Source organism: Armigeres subalbatus, chromosome 2, assembly GCF_024139115.2.
Source record: "Armigeres subalbatus isolate Guangzhou_Male chromosome 2, GZ_Asu_2, whole genome shotgun sequence".
NCBI lineage: Eukaryota > Metazoa > Arthropoda > Insecta > Diptera > Culicidae > Armigeres > Armigeres subalbatus.
In genome coordinates, this window is record NC_085140.1 from 338085965 (window position 1) to 338105815 (window position 19851).

A 19851-nucleotide genomic window follows, 5' to 3' on the forward strand; every position below is an offset into this window, starting at 1 on the left:
TTAAATTTGCGGACCAAAGAAGAATTAGAAGACTGAATGTCGGAAACTTCAAATGACATGCACTTTGCAAAGTGTTGATATTCCTTGATATCAAGAATATTCGAGAAGTTTAAAATGTTTCAAAATAGCATAATTACGTTCCGACATGCCTTAAAAATACCTTAACACTTATTTAAAATGTATAGCGGCATGTAACACTTGTTTAAAGTTACATACACAGAAAGAAAATTCGTTATTGAAATTAAAAAAACCATTGGTAAAATTAAAAAGTTGCGTTGGTTCTTTTTCGTAGAGAGTTCCACATGTTCAAAATAAAAGTACACCAGCTTTTGTAATAATCATGGCTTAAAAGTTCCACAACGCTCTAAAATTAAAAGTTTGAACATTCAAAACTAAATTGTAGAACTGTCAAATGAAAAAGTTTACAGTATAAAAAATATAGTGAAATATTTTCATTCAGAATCAAAGTTTTCATTTTCTAATTAGAAGAACCCCATACCCCGGCCGTGCTCCAATCATCTTTCCAATTGAAATTAAAATAAACAAATCACAAGGAATGGCTTTCACTTTTTATTTTAAGCTTTTTTCTTCATTTATCTCCCGAAACACGGTGGCCACTTTTAAACGTCAACCCGAGAACAAAGCCTCTGGCCAGAAGGGTGTGCAACATAGTCTTCTGAGGACATTACGCCATGAATTTCCTAAAAATAGAACGAAAAATCTTGCATGAATATTGAGTAGCATAAATATTATAAGCCTGGTGCCCCAGCCCCTGTACATCAATCTTTAATTTTGCTCACGACTTTGAAGTACTGGAGCGGGGAACTGTTTTTGATCATTGAGCCTTGTGAACTCCAGCATCAACCTTTTCATATTGACCTACCTTCATCTTTATATAAGTGCGCCGTATTTTTGCCGGATCCGGGACCATGGGTGATAAAAACATTTGCTGAAAAACAAATAAAAACACATCAGAACTCTCGAACAGGCTATTCTCTAGCACTTTCTCATGAACGGTTTTTGAGACTTACCTACAATCGGGTGGCAAAAGTTTTTTTTAACCAACATCCAGTAGATGGCCGTTTACTTTTTTGGTTCCAGCAGTATCTGAAATAGCTACACAGCAACAGAAATCGACGGATACTTAGTCGAGGCTAAAAAACTTTATCTCGACCAACTGGTTGCCACTAGCAACCCTATAACCAGAGACCGGCGGAGTGAAAAACTGTAGAAATGGCAACGTATGAAAATGCATGAAATCGTGAAAATAACACTGGCAGCACTTGAACTTTTTGCTTGCTTTATATGGAAGCAAAAAGTAAACAAGTCGAATTGGAACTGCTTTTGACGGTTCGATTGGAAACAAGATGGCGTCTTCGCCGATCTCTTATTCTAGTATTTCTAGTTGCCACCTGCAGTCTGATGGCTCAGCTGTAACGACTACACACAAAAAAATAACGTTGTTTTCACTTTCCATCATTCGGTGTCACAGCACTGGCTATGTGTTTACGTAAGGTGATTTAACATTTCTAGAACTTCTGTGACGAAAGCGCGTACTTTTAATTTTACACACAGCCTCGAAACAAAATACTTTTACATAAAATACAAACATTTTACGGAGACGATTTTTACTCTCATTTTAAAGAAAATAAGCCGCTTTTCAGATAGAAAGCGCATTACATTTGATTGCAAAGTTTTATTTTTTTCTGTGTATATACACATCAGATCTTGCCCAAAATGTTCTATTTAAAATCTAACTGTTGTTGCACTGAGTTGGTTGCGATGTTGGTTGCAGCACCGCTCCCTATCGTTTGCATGTTCTTCAACATTTTTTTAAGTGATATTTCGAGCTCTGTAAAGAAACAGAAAAAGTATATAATTTATTTATGATGTTCATCTATTTAAGTTAGATATATTTACCTGTATGCCAAGCTATTTGTTTCTCCGCTGCCAGGTCAATAATGATTTTTAGATCCTATTTGTTTATATTTCTGTATTATTATTCCTGCAAATGAAGAAAATGATAGCAAAATAATGATAAACGTGCATAACAATTCCTTATAAGTTTAAAGTTTTTAATTCTACTTACTTCTTGATAGAATTTTATTTCTACTGGAAACGTGGAGAACGCCTGGAAATGCCTTTGATGCTCCCCAACAAACATTGGAAGCTCATAGAGCGCTTATTCAAACAAAAACAGACTTGTTCAGCTAAAAACTAGCTTATTCAGCTTAAATTGTTTGTTGGGTCTTGCAACTGCCGTAACACACACTTAATATTTTTCAAAGCGGAACACATTTTAATAAAGTGTAAAGTCCTTCAGATTCTACGGATTTTACTGTGATAGACTGTTTCGTAATTCACTTTGCTGCCAAAAACAAAACTTTCGAATAGAAAGTGTTTTACACTTCGAAGTCACTGTTACTGACCAGTTATGCTACGTTTAGACAAGGCAAGTGAATTGAGCAAGTCGCTTGAATCGAACGCAAACTGAACGTGTAAACACCTTAATTCAATTCACTTGAACGAAAAGAAAGTTGAACATGTTCAACTTTTGGCAAGTCAATTGAATTCAACTGAGTTGTTCAATTCACTTGCCCTGTCAAAACGTAGCATTAGGGTCAAAACCAAGTGTATTCCACTTTGATAAAATAACCAACACACTTGATGTTGGAGAGTGACTCGAAACTGAGTTCTCAAGTGTTTAGCTCTTGAACTCAAAGGGTGAAACAGTTTAATTTGAAGAGATATACATTTGGAATTCAATAGTGCACCTACTTTGACATTCAAGTGCAAGGATTCTTCACTCCAAATAATCTAAACGTTGTTTCCACCGGAATTTTCAGGTACACGGAGAAAAGTGAAAAAGATAATTAGCTTTCTATTTAATCCTTTCTGAGATTTTTCAAATTTTATTCTTTCCAATGATTAAAATATATGCCCTATTTTAAGCATTGAAATGTTTTTGTGAAATATATTCAATAAATTGATTTTCATATCCTTAATAATATTCTTGAAACTTGTCAAAAATATTAACTCCTTTTGCCTCAAGTTCTGCGAGCTAATAATAAATAATTTTTTTCATCGCGGTTTTTAACAATAAAATAAAAAAAAAGTTTATTGTGGTGTTTATTCATGGCGTTACACATGGTTTGTGATAATATGGCCTCATTACCAAGAGGCTTCCTCGGATGCTTCATATATGAAAACAGCAAATCGTTGGCGGGTGGAACGCACGAAATGACAACGGAGTCACGCCGACTTTCGTGTTCTGCCATGCATTCTGTGATTGATAGGTAGTTTTTTTTAGCAGACTTGTTTCGATATTGAAGTTTTGTTTAATAACCTCCTCCGCAGGCTATAATTTGTCATATCGGTCCTGGTTGAGATCCGTTTAAGCAACGAGAGTCATAATGAACAGCATATTGGTAGCTTCCTGATCATTCTTCCGGGAACTGCAACCCCAGCTGGTAACTGGCGATGTCCGCGGTAGCGGAACTTTCGAAGCGGATCCTTGGAATAATATTTATCAAATCACGGATGATATAAACTATTATAAGGGAGTGCTACCATGCTGCCCTTTCCATCGTACGGTAATATTAATCGCAATATATTGATTTAAATTGAATAAAAATTCTTTAAAATAATATGGCTTCTGAGTTTCTTGTTGATGCCACAATGATTGAATTGAAACATTGTTTTTATTTTGTTTTGGAATAGAACGCTTTACAGAATAAAACGCATTTATTCTTCATTCGATTATACATTGAGTAATCATTTTCAATGATTATATTTGGATTAATCATCAAAAGGTTATTTTCATTTTAAGCATTGCAATGAGTGGATAGATCGAATATGGTTTTAGATTAAATTTTAATCTATTTAGCTTTTATATATTTATCCGTGTACATATTACGTGCACACGTAGCTGCAAATGCTTCAGAAAATTCAGGTGAAACTTACGTGTCCGGTGAATTCTATCCAAAACTCAGGTAGAACTTACCTGATTTTCTCGTAGAATGATAATTCTATAAACAAAATCAGGTAAAAGTTACGTGAATTTCAGGTGGAAAAAACCTACGTACTTTTTCAGGTGGAAACAACGTGCAGATTTTTTTGGGTGTTGGATCGAGCGTTTCGATTATTTTCAGTGCACTTTTCATGCAGATCGAGCAGTTGGAGAGCGCTTTGCAAAAGTGAGGGGTGAATCGCTTTTTGTCAATTTTCGCAATTTTCCCCTTTCTTCGGCTTTCGCAAAGCAAACATCACTCGCGTCGTCGTCGTTTTCCGTGCGGAAAGAAGAACCTCTTATCACAGTCAGGAAACTTGGAAGTCATTTTCTCCAATATTGAATCAACCGCGTTAATTCGCATTCAAATTGATAAAAGAACGGCGAGCTTGCGCTAACGAGGATACACCATAGCTGGATTCGTATGATAAACTTATTGCGCCGCCAGTTGCCCACGTCAGGAAGCCTTCGTATTGTTCTCCAGCAGTGGGACTCCTCCCTCCCAGCGCAACACCAACAGCAGCAAAGTGAGTATCTATTGAAATGTAGTTCAATTAAAATGGATTGTTTTCGCGGGACCTGCATAACCGATTAAGGCATAGTCGAAGTCCGTATTTTGAGCGAAGAGGAAGTAGACCGATGTAAAACAGTTTCGTCACCACTTTTCTTCTGCGAGATCTTTTCTTCGCACGACAGGGCTGGTAGTGAGTTATATTTTTGAGATGCGCAACTTTTTTTTTTCAACAATTTTTGGTCAATGAAGACGGTAAAGACAGCAGTGATCGAAGCCGTGAGACACAATTTTGCATTATTGTTTTCTTCAAATTTGCAACTTGCATTCTATGAAAAAATGTTAAATCAGTAGAAAAATAGACAGTTAATGGGTTCCAAATTGATGTCCACATCAGTTAAGATATCTATTTATATTAATTTTTATTTACTTGAAAACTTACCTGAAAATAAGGTCTGTTCCTACAGGATCACGTAAAACTGAATGAATAAAATTACAAATTACAATTACTTGACAATTTGCATACAAAAAAACCAACTTAAATCACCGAGTAGTGATACTGCCCTTCTCGCATTTAGCCAAGGCATCAACCTTATATGGCGCTAATATAGGACGATATACCAGTTCGTGCATAACTTTTAAACGCATCGGTCGATCGATATCAAATTCAATAGTGATCTACTAGGCTAGACTAGAAAATCGGATAAGGATTACTATATGAAAAGTTGTCTAATGTTTTCCTAGCTTTTGAGCACACACATACACACGGACAGACAGACATTTGCTCAGCTCGTTGAACTGAGTCGAATGATATATAACCACCATATAATACTCCTCCTCGGGTCTCCGAGGCTTCTATAAAAAGTTTTCGGAGTGAAATGATAGTCTTTCGGTACAAGTTTGTTGTACGAGAAAGGCAAACCCGTATCCAGTTTTCCGCGACCTCCACAAACATCAAATCAGAGACTAACCCACATGAAAGTTGGCGGCCATTACCGCTCGCGGAAAACTGGATGGTATCCATCAGGTATCCAAGGACCTCTGATCCAAGACCATGCTGAGGGTGGCTGGGTTCGATTCCCGGTGCCGGTCTAAGCAGTTTTCGGATTGGAAATTGTCTCGTTTTCCCCGGGCATAAAAGTATTATGGTGTTAGCCTCATGATATACGAATGCAGAAACGGTAACTTGGCTTAGAAACCTCGCAGTTAATAACTGTGAAAGTGCGGAATGAACACTAAGCTGCGAGGCGGGGGATGTAATGCCAGTAAGAAGAAGAAGATCAGGTATCCATAACGAACAAACCCAACTACACTAAAAACGTTAAATAAAGCTGATCGGAGAGCTTTCGGAGTATTTGAGCGTAAGGTGCTGTCGGTAAACAGGAGAACGGTATCTAGCGGCGTCGCATAAATCACGAGTTATACCAGGTATATAAAGGGCTGGAAATTGTTAAGTTTATACAGCATTATTTTTGCATTTGTATATCATAAGGCTAACACAATGATACTTTTATGCTCAAGGAAGTCGAGAAAATTTGCTAGATCAGACCGTAAATCGAACCCAGCTACCCTCAACATGATCTTGTTTTGTAGCCGAGCATTTTACCGCACGGCTAAGGAGGGTCCGGTGGCAAATGCAGAGGTAAATTCGGCTGTCCCATGGTTACAAATTCGCGATGGTTTCGCGAAATGCGTGAGATTTTGCGATAAACGAAATTCAACACAATAATCACGCTGCCGCTTAACAAAAGGCGAATTTCCAATCCGAAAATTGTCTAGACCGGCACCGGGAATCGAACCCAGCCACCCTCAGCATGGTCTTGCTTTGTAGCCACGCGTCTTACCGCACGGCTGTGGAGGTTGATGATGATGGTTTGTTTTTGAGGGATATTAACTCAGGCGGTCATTCATCCCTAACGGCTATGGAGGGCCCGCACCGTTCTATTAAATCCGAAAATATATCAAAAGATTGTTTCAAATCAATTAACTCATTGGATGTCCACCATTTACATTGATTTCATTTGAAATGGAAATGTTTCAGATTAGAAAGCAATTAAATGCAAATATGTAAAACCATACGTTTTATTTGCGAATGAATCTGACATTTTATTCAGTAAGATAAAGTAAAAAACTTGTGGCGGTGCAATTCTGTGCCACCCTAACACCAACATGAAGCGCCTGCTCTGGAGGAGAAACGTCAGTGCAAAAGTAGAGCGACAACAAAACACACGTGAATTCGATTGAGAATAAATAAGTTGTATTTTCCCAAACCCGCGTTTGTTTTTGGTCGGTTCCGTATCCGGTTCCCACAATTGGTGACCCCAACGTGATCTTTCGTTCGATTACGTACCGGGAACCTCGCGAAAACTCCGATTAAAATAAGTTCTGCAACGCGCGGCGGTTTCTAACCTCAAAATGAATGTTGACAACAACGCACCAGGGCAGTCGCGGCAGGAGGTCAGCTGGTATCTGCGATTTCTGTGAAACTGCCAGATTTTTGGGAAAATGACCCCAATATGTGGTTCGCGCAGGCGGAAGCCCAGTTCCACGAAGTTCTGGCATATCGTCGCCAGGATCGACCACACTGTCATCTGTCATATCTCTGATCTGGTCAATACGCCGCCGGTAATCAACAAATATCAAGCAGTCAAGGACCGGCTCATCGCTCGTTTCGCATTGTCGCCTCAAGCCCGCATTGAGCAGCTGCTCGGATCCAGCGATCTTGGTGATCTCCGGCCGTCGCATCTCCTCGCTCGTATGCAGGAAATCGCTACGGGTCTGAACGTGGATGACGGCATCATGAAAACGTTGTTCCTTCAGCGACTCCCGAACCTCGTCCATGCAATTTTGTCCATCAGCGATGACAGTCTTGTGAAATTGGCTGAAATGGCCGATCGAATGGTGGAATCTTCTTCAACAAACGTCGCCAGTTGTTCTACTCCTACAGCCGGAGCATCGGTACTCGATTACAGCAGCCTCAAGGGAGAAATAGAAGTGCTCACGGCTGAAATTCGACGGTTGAAGGTCGGTCCTAGCCGATCCAGAAGTCCTTCGTCATCCAGACCAGGTGGTGAAGAAGAAACAGTTTGCTGGTATCACCGCAAATACGGTGGTCGTGCCTAGCACTGCCGAACGCCATGCAGCTTCAATCGTCAAAAAAACTAGATTCGCGCCTTCCTGAGTCGGTGCAGGTAGGCGATGACAGCGGAAGTCGACGTCTTGTTGTATTACGTGAGCGGAGTTATCGTCGGTGCAAATCTTCTTGCGCATTTCGGACTACTGGTGGATTTGAGACACCGGCAGCTCATCGACGGCACCACTAAACTTCGTACCAGCGGCAGCCTGGTTCCGACAGTGATCCACGCCGTTAAAGCTGTGGATTGCCAGCATCCGTATCGGGACCTCTTGGATGATTACCGTGAGATACTAGTTTCATAGTCGATTCATCGTGAAGTGAAACACGGTGTTACCCATCACATCGTTACGACAGGCTCACCAGTTGCATCGAAGGCTCGTCGAATGCATCCTAAGCGAGAAAGAGCTGCGCAGGAGAAATTTCAAGCTACGTGTACCGTCCAGCAGCAGCTGGGCAAGTCCTCTCCACTGCGTGCCAAAGAAAAACGGAAAGTGGAGGTTCGTTGGAGACTACCGTCGGCTGAATAAAGTCACCATTCCGGACAGGTACCCAGTCCCACATGTACACGATCTGCTCAACAGATTTCGAGGTTGTTGAGTATTCGGATTGGGTTTACAGGAATGCGTAGACTTGCTTTTGGGAACGATCTAACCAGACTAAGACTGGTTGATTTATTTCAATGTCTTTTAAACGAGTACATGTTCATGTGTAGGTAATTATTAAATATCGATGATAACTGTTGAGGTGGTTTTCGGGAGCATATAATTTACGATGCGTCGTCTTCGAGTTGTCGAACAGAAAGAACCTCTTGGTTCATTTTATTTAATAAAGAAAACAGGCAGGTCTGTGCGCTGCGCAGACCTGTCAAACGATTACACGATTAAGCGTAAGCAATGAACTGTGAGTTACAGGATACATCAGCTCTTCCTTCTTTAAAAGAAAGAACTTCTGAGTGAACAATAATTCACCATTAAAAAAATACATAATCACTTCTTATTTTAAATAGTTGAGATCTCCTAGATAGCCTAGGTAGGCCAGAAAGCTCTACCGGTTCTGATGAAAATTTTCTTTTCCTAGCTCTGTTCTTATTAAGCACTTCAATTATACTAATTTTCGATGAGTTTGAAGTTCTTCTCAGATCTGGTAGCTGCCAGATATCGTTGTCTTCTACGGATGCCATCACGAATTGTGCGTTAGTCAGTAACTGCCGACCAGCACCGGGTGGGATGTCGATGTCATCAGTCAGTACCAGCCGACCAGTCTCGACCACACGCATCGATCGCCTTGGCATGCCCGATATGTCGCGTCCATCGTCAGCGACTCTGAATTGAGTTGGATGGACGGTGGTTATCGTCTTGTTTCCAACCATAATCTGTAATGAGCGTTTAGAGACACGTTTTAAGAAAAATGCGTTACTCAGCTTTTCGCGTACATGCTGCACGTTATGCCTCTTAAAGTTAATCAAATAGACTAACACACACTTCACGTGATAATATGCTTTTTCTGAAGGAAACTTGTCCTCCAATGTCAAGTTATTAGGAAACAAACATAAATTTGTTAGATCTTCAAAGCTCAACTTGCATATCTTGCAATGAAGACCATTGTCAAACACTGTAACGACTGACAATCCAAAACAAGCAATAAGTTTAATTACCATTACCAAAATCACTAACCAGTTGTAAATTTTCATCAACCACTTCACCTCCACCCTTTTGGGAAAATATTCACTGCCAAAATGTTTGTAGCAGGTTTGCGTTTTAAAATTTTCGAAATATTACGTTTTACAATAATAGCCATACTTGAATAGACGTCACAAGCAACAATAAAATTCGTGTATATTCCAACAAAGTGCACCACGTGTTTTAAATTTTTTGAATTGTCTGCGGTATATTCACTTTGTCATGGAACAAAGAACACACGTCAAAAGTCTTAAAACTTGTCGATTTTCCAAAATTCTCGCGTTATCAGTTTTCCCCAGCCAATCAGAATAGATCACTTCTTGCACAATATTATTACTCATGTTTTCCCTGGCATTGACCAAAGATTTGGCAGGTATGTTATTTATTTCACTATACAAATATTCATCATATTCTGTGGGAGCTGACATATTTACATTAATTCGCGAAAAATAATCCGCAAAATAAATCCACAACGAAAGTCTACTCTGAATGTTGAAATCAAACACTGACAATTTGAAAATGTTCTCCCTCCAGCTGTAGGGATTGTCACAATCCTTTTTAGTAATTGGAAAATCATCTCCTTCTTCACTATCAGCATTACACACAGATTTACTCAAATAATTGACAAATACATCAACAAGTTTAATTTGATCAAATGCAATTAGTGCTTCATTTTGTTTTTCCAAAATTTTGTAATAGTTGTTAAATGGCATTGAATTGCCAAAAACATTTCTCCAATTGGAGAAAAAATCATCCAGCCATGTTTTATCCAGCAAAGGAATAAACTGGTCATCACAAAAAGGCACTAATAAATTTGAATTCTTTTGTCCCCCATCCAATTCAACTGCAACCTCAATTTCACCAGATTTGTTTTGTGTGGAATCATTTATCACAGTCAGTTGATTAGACATTCTACATAAGGGAAGGTTGAGTTTTGAGTTGAACAAATTTGTTCCCATTACTGTTACCGGAGAACCACTATCAATCTGCATTCGAATGACATTACGTTCAACAGATACATCCAATAAACATGAATTACTGGAATAATCAATGGAAGAAATACGCATACACTCCAATTCAAGGTCATTTTCCTTATTGTTATCAGAGCCACAATCCATTGTCTTCAAACTATCCAGTTGGTGGGACAAGCTATCCGGAATCACACCAGTTTTTCGGATGTCGACATGTTTGACTTCATCGCTCTTCTCTCGCTTAATGTTGAAGCACCTTCTTCGCACGTGTCCTCGCTGTCCGCAGTAATCACAGATACGCTGGTCTACCATCCGTTGGTTTCCATCAATTTTCCTTCGGCTATGAGATGTACTAGCAGACTCATCACGGTACCTAAACTGTTGGAAGTCAAGTTGCGAGTTATGTTTATAATCCTTATTATCCAGATAACAAAATGGATGCTTGGTATTTATTGAAGCCACAGAGTCAACATTATTGTTAGCCAACATTTTTGTATGATAAGTCGCCATTTCCCAAGAAGCGATAATCCTTTCAGCCTGTTCTAATGTTAAGTTATTTTCAGTCAAAGGCGATGATGAAGTGAGCCATCTTGTAGACCAACAAGAATGCGATCCAATATGAGGTAATCCTTTTGATCACCGAACTCACAATTTTCCGCAAGAACTTTCAACGAAAATATGTAATCACCGGCTGATTCGCCAGGTTGTTGCACCATTCTACTGAAATTATATCTGTGGAGTAAGACTGAATCATTATTGTCAAGTCTCTCCTTAAGCTTTTGAACTACTACTTCATAGGAAAGTTCTTCCAACAATTCATCTGTAGGAAAGAGTTTGTCTGCCATATTGAACAAAAATCGCCTCCCAAAAGTAACATCTGGTATTTTTCTCATTTTCTTTCACCTTATTCACTCGGAAATGGCATGATAAACGTTTCATCCAAGAAGCAAATGTTTGACCCTTACAGTAGGGCTCAATATTGGGAGGTACCATGTAAGACATATTTGTCAAAATATTAGCAAAAACTAAAAAAACAATACAAATTCACGCAAGGTCGTAATACAACAAATAAATAATATATTGTTTTCCTATTGTGTTCTTTTTCTTTTGTTCTAGTAAATAAAGCCAAAAAGCATCATTGTTCACTGCGCTTCGAATTGATAAAAATTATCACCAATTTAGTTTTTATTAATTACACAGCTTTTCTTTAAATAAGCGATCAGTAAAATCACCAAAGGAATATTTACCAAGTTTTACCACTTAACACGCCACTTCACTTGCGCAAATTTGTTATTTCAATCAGTTATATGACAACGTGCCTTTTGTTTTGCAATAGTGAAAAAATAACACCAAAACGCCAATAAATCACAAATTTCTGGTACTCACCCGATATACGTAACACTCTCACAACGACTCTTACCTCGATGCCAACCAACAAGCACCACAAAACTTCCCAGTGAACGGAGTGGCACACCCTGCAGCAAAGCCGATTGCCGTCGGGAAAACCTGCACAGCCGTGTAAATGCCACTAAACTCCCAAAAAAAGGAAAAACACTGTTAATATCTAAATTAAATACTTTTGTATATCACTGGAAGCACTGTTTAGAAGAAAGTAATTTTTAACTAGTATTCTAATTAATGACACTATTGTTCCCCAAAAACCATTGTCTCAAATGCAAATGGCGTTTCGGTTGACAAAAATGCTTCGCCACTACCGAAATAAACGCCTTAAAATGATAATTATCACTAACGATTTATTATGCTTCGATTCACTGTTACCTCGGTACGCTGAAAACTATCCACCAGGATGAGATGATCCGAAGCCGATTTCCTCTACTGCGGCCAGTAAGCACCGTTACCAATTGTCCTCGTCGCCACTATTTTGTATCGATGATAACTGTTGAGGTGGTTTTCGGGAGCATATAATTTACGATGCGTCGTCTTCGAGTTGTCGAACAGAAAGAACCTCTTGGTTCATTTTATTTAATAAAGAAAACAGGCAGGTCTGTGCGCTGCGCAGACCTGTCAAACGATTACACGATTAAGCGTAAGCAATGAACTGTGAGTTACAGGATACATCAGTAATATATTGGATATGTGTATTAAGATTAGCGAGCTGTCAGTTGACAACACACGCTCTAATGATTTTATTCAGATCTGACAATATACTATAACTCCTCATCCCTTTGGATGTTCTTCCTTCCTTGTTGTTTCCGACAACTAAACTAAGTATTATAATTCGAACATGATTTAATCATTCAGGTATTCGACAGAATTGTAAATTCAATAAGTATTTCAGTATCGTTTAACTTAAACCGATATTTTCAAAAAGATTACGCATAAACATAAATATCGTCTTTTCTAATTTTCTTCGCCCGGGTTGATCTTCTCGGAGTAAAAGTTTGATCTATGATTTCATCGTGTTTTCTTTTACGTCTTGCTCGAGCGCTCACGTCTACTTGCGGAACATCGACCGTTGCCCCTCCGCTGCCGCTGCGCAAGACTCTTTCTCCGCCACTCTGATCTTCCCCTTCATCGCACCTCCTCAGGAGGACTACCAGATTTGGTTTACTTTGGTCCATGGCCTTATATCTCCGCACCTGGTCGCGGTGGGCCATGATTAACACGTTTCCAGTTTGCACCTGTAATATATTTTGAGAATGCCACTTAATAAAACTGGTCTTTATCCATTTAGCTTTAACGTGAGGGTTGTGGTTTTTATACCACAACTCGTCTCCCGCTGTCAGATTGCTCAATGGATCATTTGACCCCGTATGGACATCTCCATCCTTTTAAGGGATGTTGGTATCTTCATGCGGTGGCTGTTTTTGTGAATACTGTTTAAAATGCTTTTTTGGATGGACTAAATCGATTAAAGTTTTTGGTTTGTACGAAAATATTCGTTCCGATGGACCTGTTCCATCCTCCGTTAGACAATTGTTCCTATATGTTATTAGAAACAAATTAATTTGCTTTTCCAAATCTAAGGCCAGTACAGTTGGCGCTAATAAAAACTTTTCATGACATCTTTTACCGTTCTTACAAACCTCTCGGCTTGACCATTACTGGATGGATGATAAGGTGGACTTTTTACTACTTTTATGCCCTGTCTTTCAAGAAAACTCACAAATGAAACCGAATTAAATGGTGGGCCACCATCAGAGACTAATAAGTCTGCCAGTCCAAAACGTGCAAAAAATGCTACTAATTTATTAATAACTTTATTCGCATCAGTACCATTCTTCATCCACTCTATTTCTAACCATTTTGAGTAACTATTTAATATCAGTAGGAAAACATGGTGTTCAAAGTAGAAGAAGTCTATGTGAATTCTACTAAAAGGTCGAGTAGTTGGAATCCAATTAGAAAGTAGTTTAGGTTTAGGCACTATTGCCATGCTATTGCAAATATCGCAGGATGAAACATGTTTTTCAATGTCTCAATTGATTCCAAACCAGTAAACATTGCGCCTTGCGAGCTGCTTCATTTTTACCATTCCAGCATGATTGGCATGGAGCAATTCCAATACTTTGTTCTGCATAAGCCGTGGAATCACCACCCTATTTTGGTACAGCAAGCAGTCGTCAACTATTTCCAAGTCCTGGTGATTCGCGAAAATGTCAATAAAACGTCTTTCTAACTTTTTAGGCCAGCCTTTTTGTAAATATGCTATAACTCGTTGAAGAAAATCATCATCTTTCGACCATTTGGCTACTAGTTTGCAATCAATAGGTAATTCGTTTCCAAAATTTATACTTGTCACATATTCCATATCTAAATCCTTAGGCACTGTTTGTTCTAGCGGGAACCTTGAACAAAAATCGGCGTTTCCTATTTGGGTTGAAGGTCGATAGTGAATATCAAAGTCATATATAGAGAGCTCTAGTATAAATCTCTGTAGCCTTGTTACATATATAGAATTTTTCCCTTCCTTGCCAAATATGCCTACTAAGGGTTTATGATCCGTGAAAACTTGGAATTTTTGTCCATAAAGATATTTATGAAATTTTTTTATAGTACTCACTAAAGCCAAAGCCTCCAAGTGTAAAATAGGATATTTGCGCTGTGCTGAATTAAGTGAAAAGGATGTAAAACTTATCGGTTTTTCCACTTCGTCAATAATATGAGAAATTACTCCTCCCAAGCCATAGCTGGATGCGTCAGATACTATCACAATGGGTTTCTTGGGATCATAAAACTCCAAAAACTGTGCATTCATAAGTAAATTCTTACTTTCCTGAAAAGCTCTATCACAGTGTTCATCCCAAACAAATTTTACATTATTTTTCAATAAATTATATAAACGACACAATTTTGCAGACAACCGAGGGATGAATTTGTTATAATAATTAATTAGGCCAAGGAATGATTTCAATTCCATCTCATTTGTTGGAGTTTTAGCTTTCTGTATAGTTAGGGTTTTGTCAGGACATGGTGACAGACCCTTATCGCTAATAATATGTCCCAAATAGTCAAGTTCCGTAACAAAAAAACGACATTTTTCCAAATTTACTTTAATGTTAACATCCGAAAGTCTTTGTAAAACCAACATTAATTTTTTATAACAATCCTCAAAACATTCTCCAGCAATTAGCACATAGTCCAAATAACAGTAAACAAATTCAATTCCTTGCAACACTTGATCCATTATCTGCTGAAAAATTGAGGCACTTGATGACGCTCCTTGCGGTAACCGATTATATATATAAAGGCCTTTAATGGTGTTAATAACCATAAACTTTCTACATCTTTTTGACAACATTAGCTGTGTATATGCTCCCTCCAGATCCAAGGAGCAAAACATTTTACGACCAGCTAAACCCGCAAACAAATCCTGAGCTGTTGGTAACGGATAAGTGTTTGGTATTATAACTTTATTGATTGATACTTTACAATCAATTACCAATCGGATGTCATTATTTTTTTTTCATAACGATCACAACGGGAGATGCCCATTCACTTGTTTTGATAGGTGTGATAACTTTTTGATCTTCCAGTTTATCCAAATATTTCATTACTTTGTCCTTCAGTCGATAGGGAACATTATATGCTTTTTTAAAAATTGGCACTTCATACTTCAAGACCAATTCAGCCTCATATCCTTTAATTGGCAAGGAAAAATCCTTCGTAAAAACATTAGAAAACTTTTTTTTTATCTCATCAACTGTTGTTTCGCATTTATCAATCACCATATTATTAATATTACCAGAGTTTGTGAAATAATTCCTCCAACTCGGATAAAAAACATCTAACCATGTTCTGCCCATCAAAGGAATAAAATTGTAGTCGCTATTTAGAACCAAAATTTTCAAAATTTCTTTTTTTCCTCTAAATTCAACCAAAACATTCGTTTCTCCTTCAATTTTAAGTTTGTCACCATTAACAACTATCAGTCTCCTTTTGCATTCTGCACTTTTGCCAATAACTGACACTGAGGCACCACAATCCACCTCCATTTGCAACGCTTTACCCTCCACAAGCAGATCTATTATACAAGGGTTATTATTAGTAGACGTCACATTCATACATTCAAAATCACCTGCATCCCAATCATCCTCACTTCCGGAATCATCCGCTTTCATCCTGTTGAAGAGCTCCTCCAAGCTGTCGTCCTTGTTTGGTGTTGGATTCCCATGGTCCACGAAATTAACCGAGTCTCTTTTCATGTTTTTCAATTTAAAACACTTTCTCTTGATGTGTCCTTTGATTCCGCAGAAGTCACATACAAAATCTGCATAATATCCTCTTTGCTTATCCCTGGTGTTCTTCCATTCAGGTCGAGTCCTTGGATTGTATGGTCCCGAATGTTCACCGCTTGCCCTTCTCCCAAAATTATTTGGTCTAAAACCCAGCCTCGATTTAACCGGTCCTCGACTATGGCCTTCCCCAGGATCTGTATTTTTGTTCCTTGCCAAGTCGAATGTTGCAAGGAGTTTCTCTAATCTCGTCATTGGTTTACTGGGTGATGCTATTGCTGCTACTCTGTCCCCACTATCTGCTAAACCCCTAGAGTTCGCGCCAGCTACCTCCCAGGTAGCTATAATTTTTTCTGCGGTAGCCAACGTTAAATTCTCTTCATTAAGAAGTCGCTGCTGGAGGGATTTCTCCCGAATGCCAGCAATAATGCGGTCCCTAATTGCAATCGATTTGTAATCGCCAAAAGTGCAAAACTCAGCCTGTAACTTGACTGCTAGCACAAAGTCTTCCACTGATTCATTCTTCTGTTGAATACGGTTGTTGAAATTCCCAAGTAGCACACATTGTTACAAATAAGTAGCAGTAAGTATTACGTGGCAAATCAAGAAAAAAATCAAAGCTGTTGCAACGATGATAGCTACAGTAATGCAACCAAAAAAGCGCAAAAGGTGAGACTCATTGTGACTTATTGCAATCGTCGCATAATAGGTCCTTTCGTAATGATTGTGTAACCAAAAATCACACAACTGTTGCTGTGAAACTCTATCATAACTTTAGATTTAGGTTACTTTGTATCATTTCAGCAACTTCAGGATGCTAAACATTGTTTCTCTATCGGAAAGTTATGTTACATATTTTGCTAAAAGTAAGCTACGAAAGTCATTCGAAATGTTTATAGGAATACAAAATATCAGTGCATAATAATCGTTATAATTTTAAAAACATTGAAAACAATGTGTTGGGTAGATTCATAAAATATGACCTAAATTTACATGCCATTGAAAATTTATGGTGAAACTTCTTATTGTGCATGGTAAAAATACATGGGCCATGAATATTTTAAAGTTTTAGGATAAAATAAATTATAATTATGAACGTTCCATCATTTAAAATTTGTTAGTTTTTATTGCCAATGAATGCTTGTGAAAACTTAAAATTATGATATTTCAATAATAAATAAAGTTATAATACGTTACAATTTATAAAATAGCACATATTTGTATAATCTCATTGATTTCTATTCTCATTATTGCTGTAATTTATCGCCATTTTTGATATTTCTTACAGACACACCACCTCTCAAATGTTTTGATACACCATCACCAAAACTATTTACACTGAAAATTATGCAACTTAGGTGCAAACATGCAATACAACAATTCTGAGTATGATAGATTCAAAAACATTACAATTTAAAAATTTTTATTGGCCGATGAATTTAATAAAATTAGCCGATGACCCCAAAAATATTACCCACATAAAGTTGAAATAAATGTTTCTGCCAGCACTACCGGGCAACCTACGATTGTTTGTGGACAAAACCTTTCTTGCTTCTTGTCCCGATTCTTAGGGTTCTTTCTAAAATTACGTAACGCTAAATTTGGTGATTTTGGACCCCCTCGTAACACTTTTTGTATGGAAGGCCTAATTTTTTGTATGAATCGTAACGCTCGGCTGAACGCCCTCCCTCCCCCTTTAGCGTTACGTAATTTGTGAAAGGACCCTTACGTTGAGAAATGATTCTGAGTAACTCCAATTTGCATCCCAGCCCTATAAGATTAATAATTTTGATATAACTCTCAGTTAAATTATTGGTCCCTAGTTCGGCAGTGCTGGCAGAATAATAGAGTTTTTGCAATTTTCGAAGGGTTATAACTTTTTTTGTGGACATTCCAGCATCGAACCTTCTTCAGCAAAGTTCATCGGCTTCATTTGGGTTATATTTTAACATAATGTGTCACTTGGTTTACAATAAACTGAAACCTCTAGAAGTAAAAATGTAAAAAAATATGTTTTCCCATACTAATTTCCATACAAACTTTAAACGCGATACACCGCGCGGGTGTTGTAATGTTTCCAAAAGCGCTTCCAATTTCTCAGCAGCTGTTCTAAAAACATCAACTGACAATAACTCAAAACTGGTATAACCCTCAGTTCTATTTTCTGCAAATTCGAACTACGAATGAATCACGAGATTCAAATATTTTTCAATTGTTTTGGTGTATGAATGCGTTATTTTATCTACGAATCAATCAACTTTGCAATTACGGCGCCTACATAGTTATTTCATTTAATTGAAAATTTTAAAAACATGAATGAAACACTGATGGTGGAACCAGCGAGACGTCTAAGACGAGTTTAGTACTCTCCATGTAAATCCACCAATTATTCTGATATCTTTGCAGATACGTATTTCGACCACACCGTTGTGGTCGAAATACGTATCTGCAAAGATATCAAAATAATTGATGGAATTAAATGTAGAGTACTAAACTCGTCTTAGACGGTTGAATACATTCCACTCTGGGTGCTGCGGATAGAGCCGCTTTTGTGCTCTCAAGCGAGTAGCGGGATATTTTGAAATCAATCCCATAAGCAAAATTATTTTGCAGTTACTTGACTGTCAAACATTTCCCGCTCTTTGAATTTCTCTTTTCATGCTGCATGAAGGCGCACAAATGCGCAAGACTCTACATGACTTTACGATGGTTTACATACATTCCTGCTCCAATCAGCTTCTGAATCTCGTGAAATTTCGTAACGAGTGCATTTTAGTTGCATTCCTACTAATTTTCCACTCGAAATATAATGTGAATATATTTGTTAAAAAGAATGCAAAACTCAAACTAAGTTTAATTACATTTTTCCCCAAATAATAACAATACTTCTCAGTATAAGATTTAAAACGAACATAACCACAGTCTTCAATGTTTGGCTCCGACACAATAGAAAATTTTGGCTTCACTTTGGCAACCAAATCGATTCTATCCGCACCACCCAGATTCCACTAAAAGAGCCTAACATATTTTTTTTCTAAAAAGTGGGTGGATAACCAGCAGAAACAACACTTCGCAAGTGGTACAGTAGAATCACACACACCTTTATCCATTTGCGGAACTGATTTTCTACGCCAAACTTAACCAAAAATGTCAAAAACGCTTTTTATTATTATTTTTGAGTTTCGAAATGAACCATGTTTCAATGCTAATTCGCAAAACAAATCAAACATTTGAAGTTGTCCAAGATTTTTTGGCCGGCACATTGAATTGGTTATAGAAAAGACATAACAAGTTACTTAGAAATAACAATTGAGTAATAAATAATCCCGTGGTCTAGTTAAATTCATTTGCAACTATTACTTGACTTTCAGCATGTCAGTCTGTCACTTATTCATAAAAAGCCTGCGTTGCATTGCAATTGAAGGGGTATGAAAAAGTTACATATGTTCTACATAATATTGCGATGCATCCGTAATTTGACAAATGTAATCACAACAAAACTTATTTTCGCCTAAATTTTGCAGCAGTGTAACTTGAGTTTTGACAGATCCGTTGTTTTCACTTGTTCCGCATTTGATCTACGTGTTTTAATTTATTCAGAACGTTCTTGTTGTTTTTAATTGTTTTTTTCAACTTTTTCTGGTGATAAGCGTGTCGATCTTTAAAAAAAAATTGTCCGCAATGCCGTACTGTATTGTACAAACGCGTAAATCAAGAAAATCGCTGCCTTCAATGACAGTAGTTCCATCGAATTGGGTGGAAGACAAATTTGTTTACTGGCCACCATCAAATCTGGTCAGCCTTTCGAAAAACGAAAACTCTAGGCCAGAAAAAGATACATGGAAAAAA

The 19851-nt window shown here is 37.8% G+C and overlaps 1 protein-coding gene and 1 long non-coding RNA gene across 2 annotated transcripts in view; one reads left to right on the forward strand and one right to left on the reverse strand.

Annotated features, from left to right (window-relative positions):
- Positions 1-566: 566 nt before the first annotated feature.
- LOC134212827 (uncharacterized) lies at positions 567-12336 on the reverse strand. The gene is made up of 4 exons (XR_009979356.1): positions 12086-12336; positions 1032-1225; positions 884-949; positions 567-701 (listed from the first exon to the last, which is right to left on the reverse strand). It is a non-coding gene; the product is annotated as an uncharacterized LOC134212827 (long non-coding RNA).
- Positions 4239-19851, forward strand: part of LOC134212825 (prolyl endopeptidase) — a 42534-nt gene continuing 26921 nt past the window's right edge. Inside the window, exon 1 of the mRNA XM_062691034.1 lies at positions 4239-4536. Coding sequence (XP_062547018.1) covers positions 4434-4536 — 103 coding nt within the window. The 5' untranslated portion in view covers positions 4239-4433. The remainder of the gene's footprint in view (positions 4537-19851) is intronic.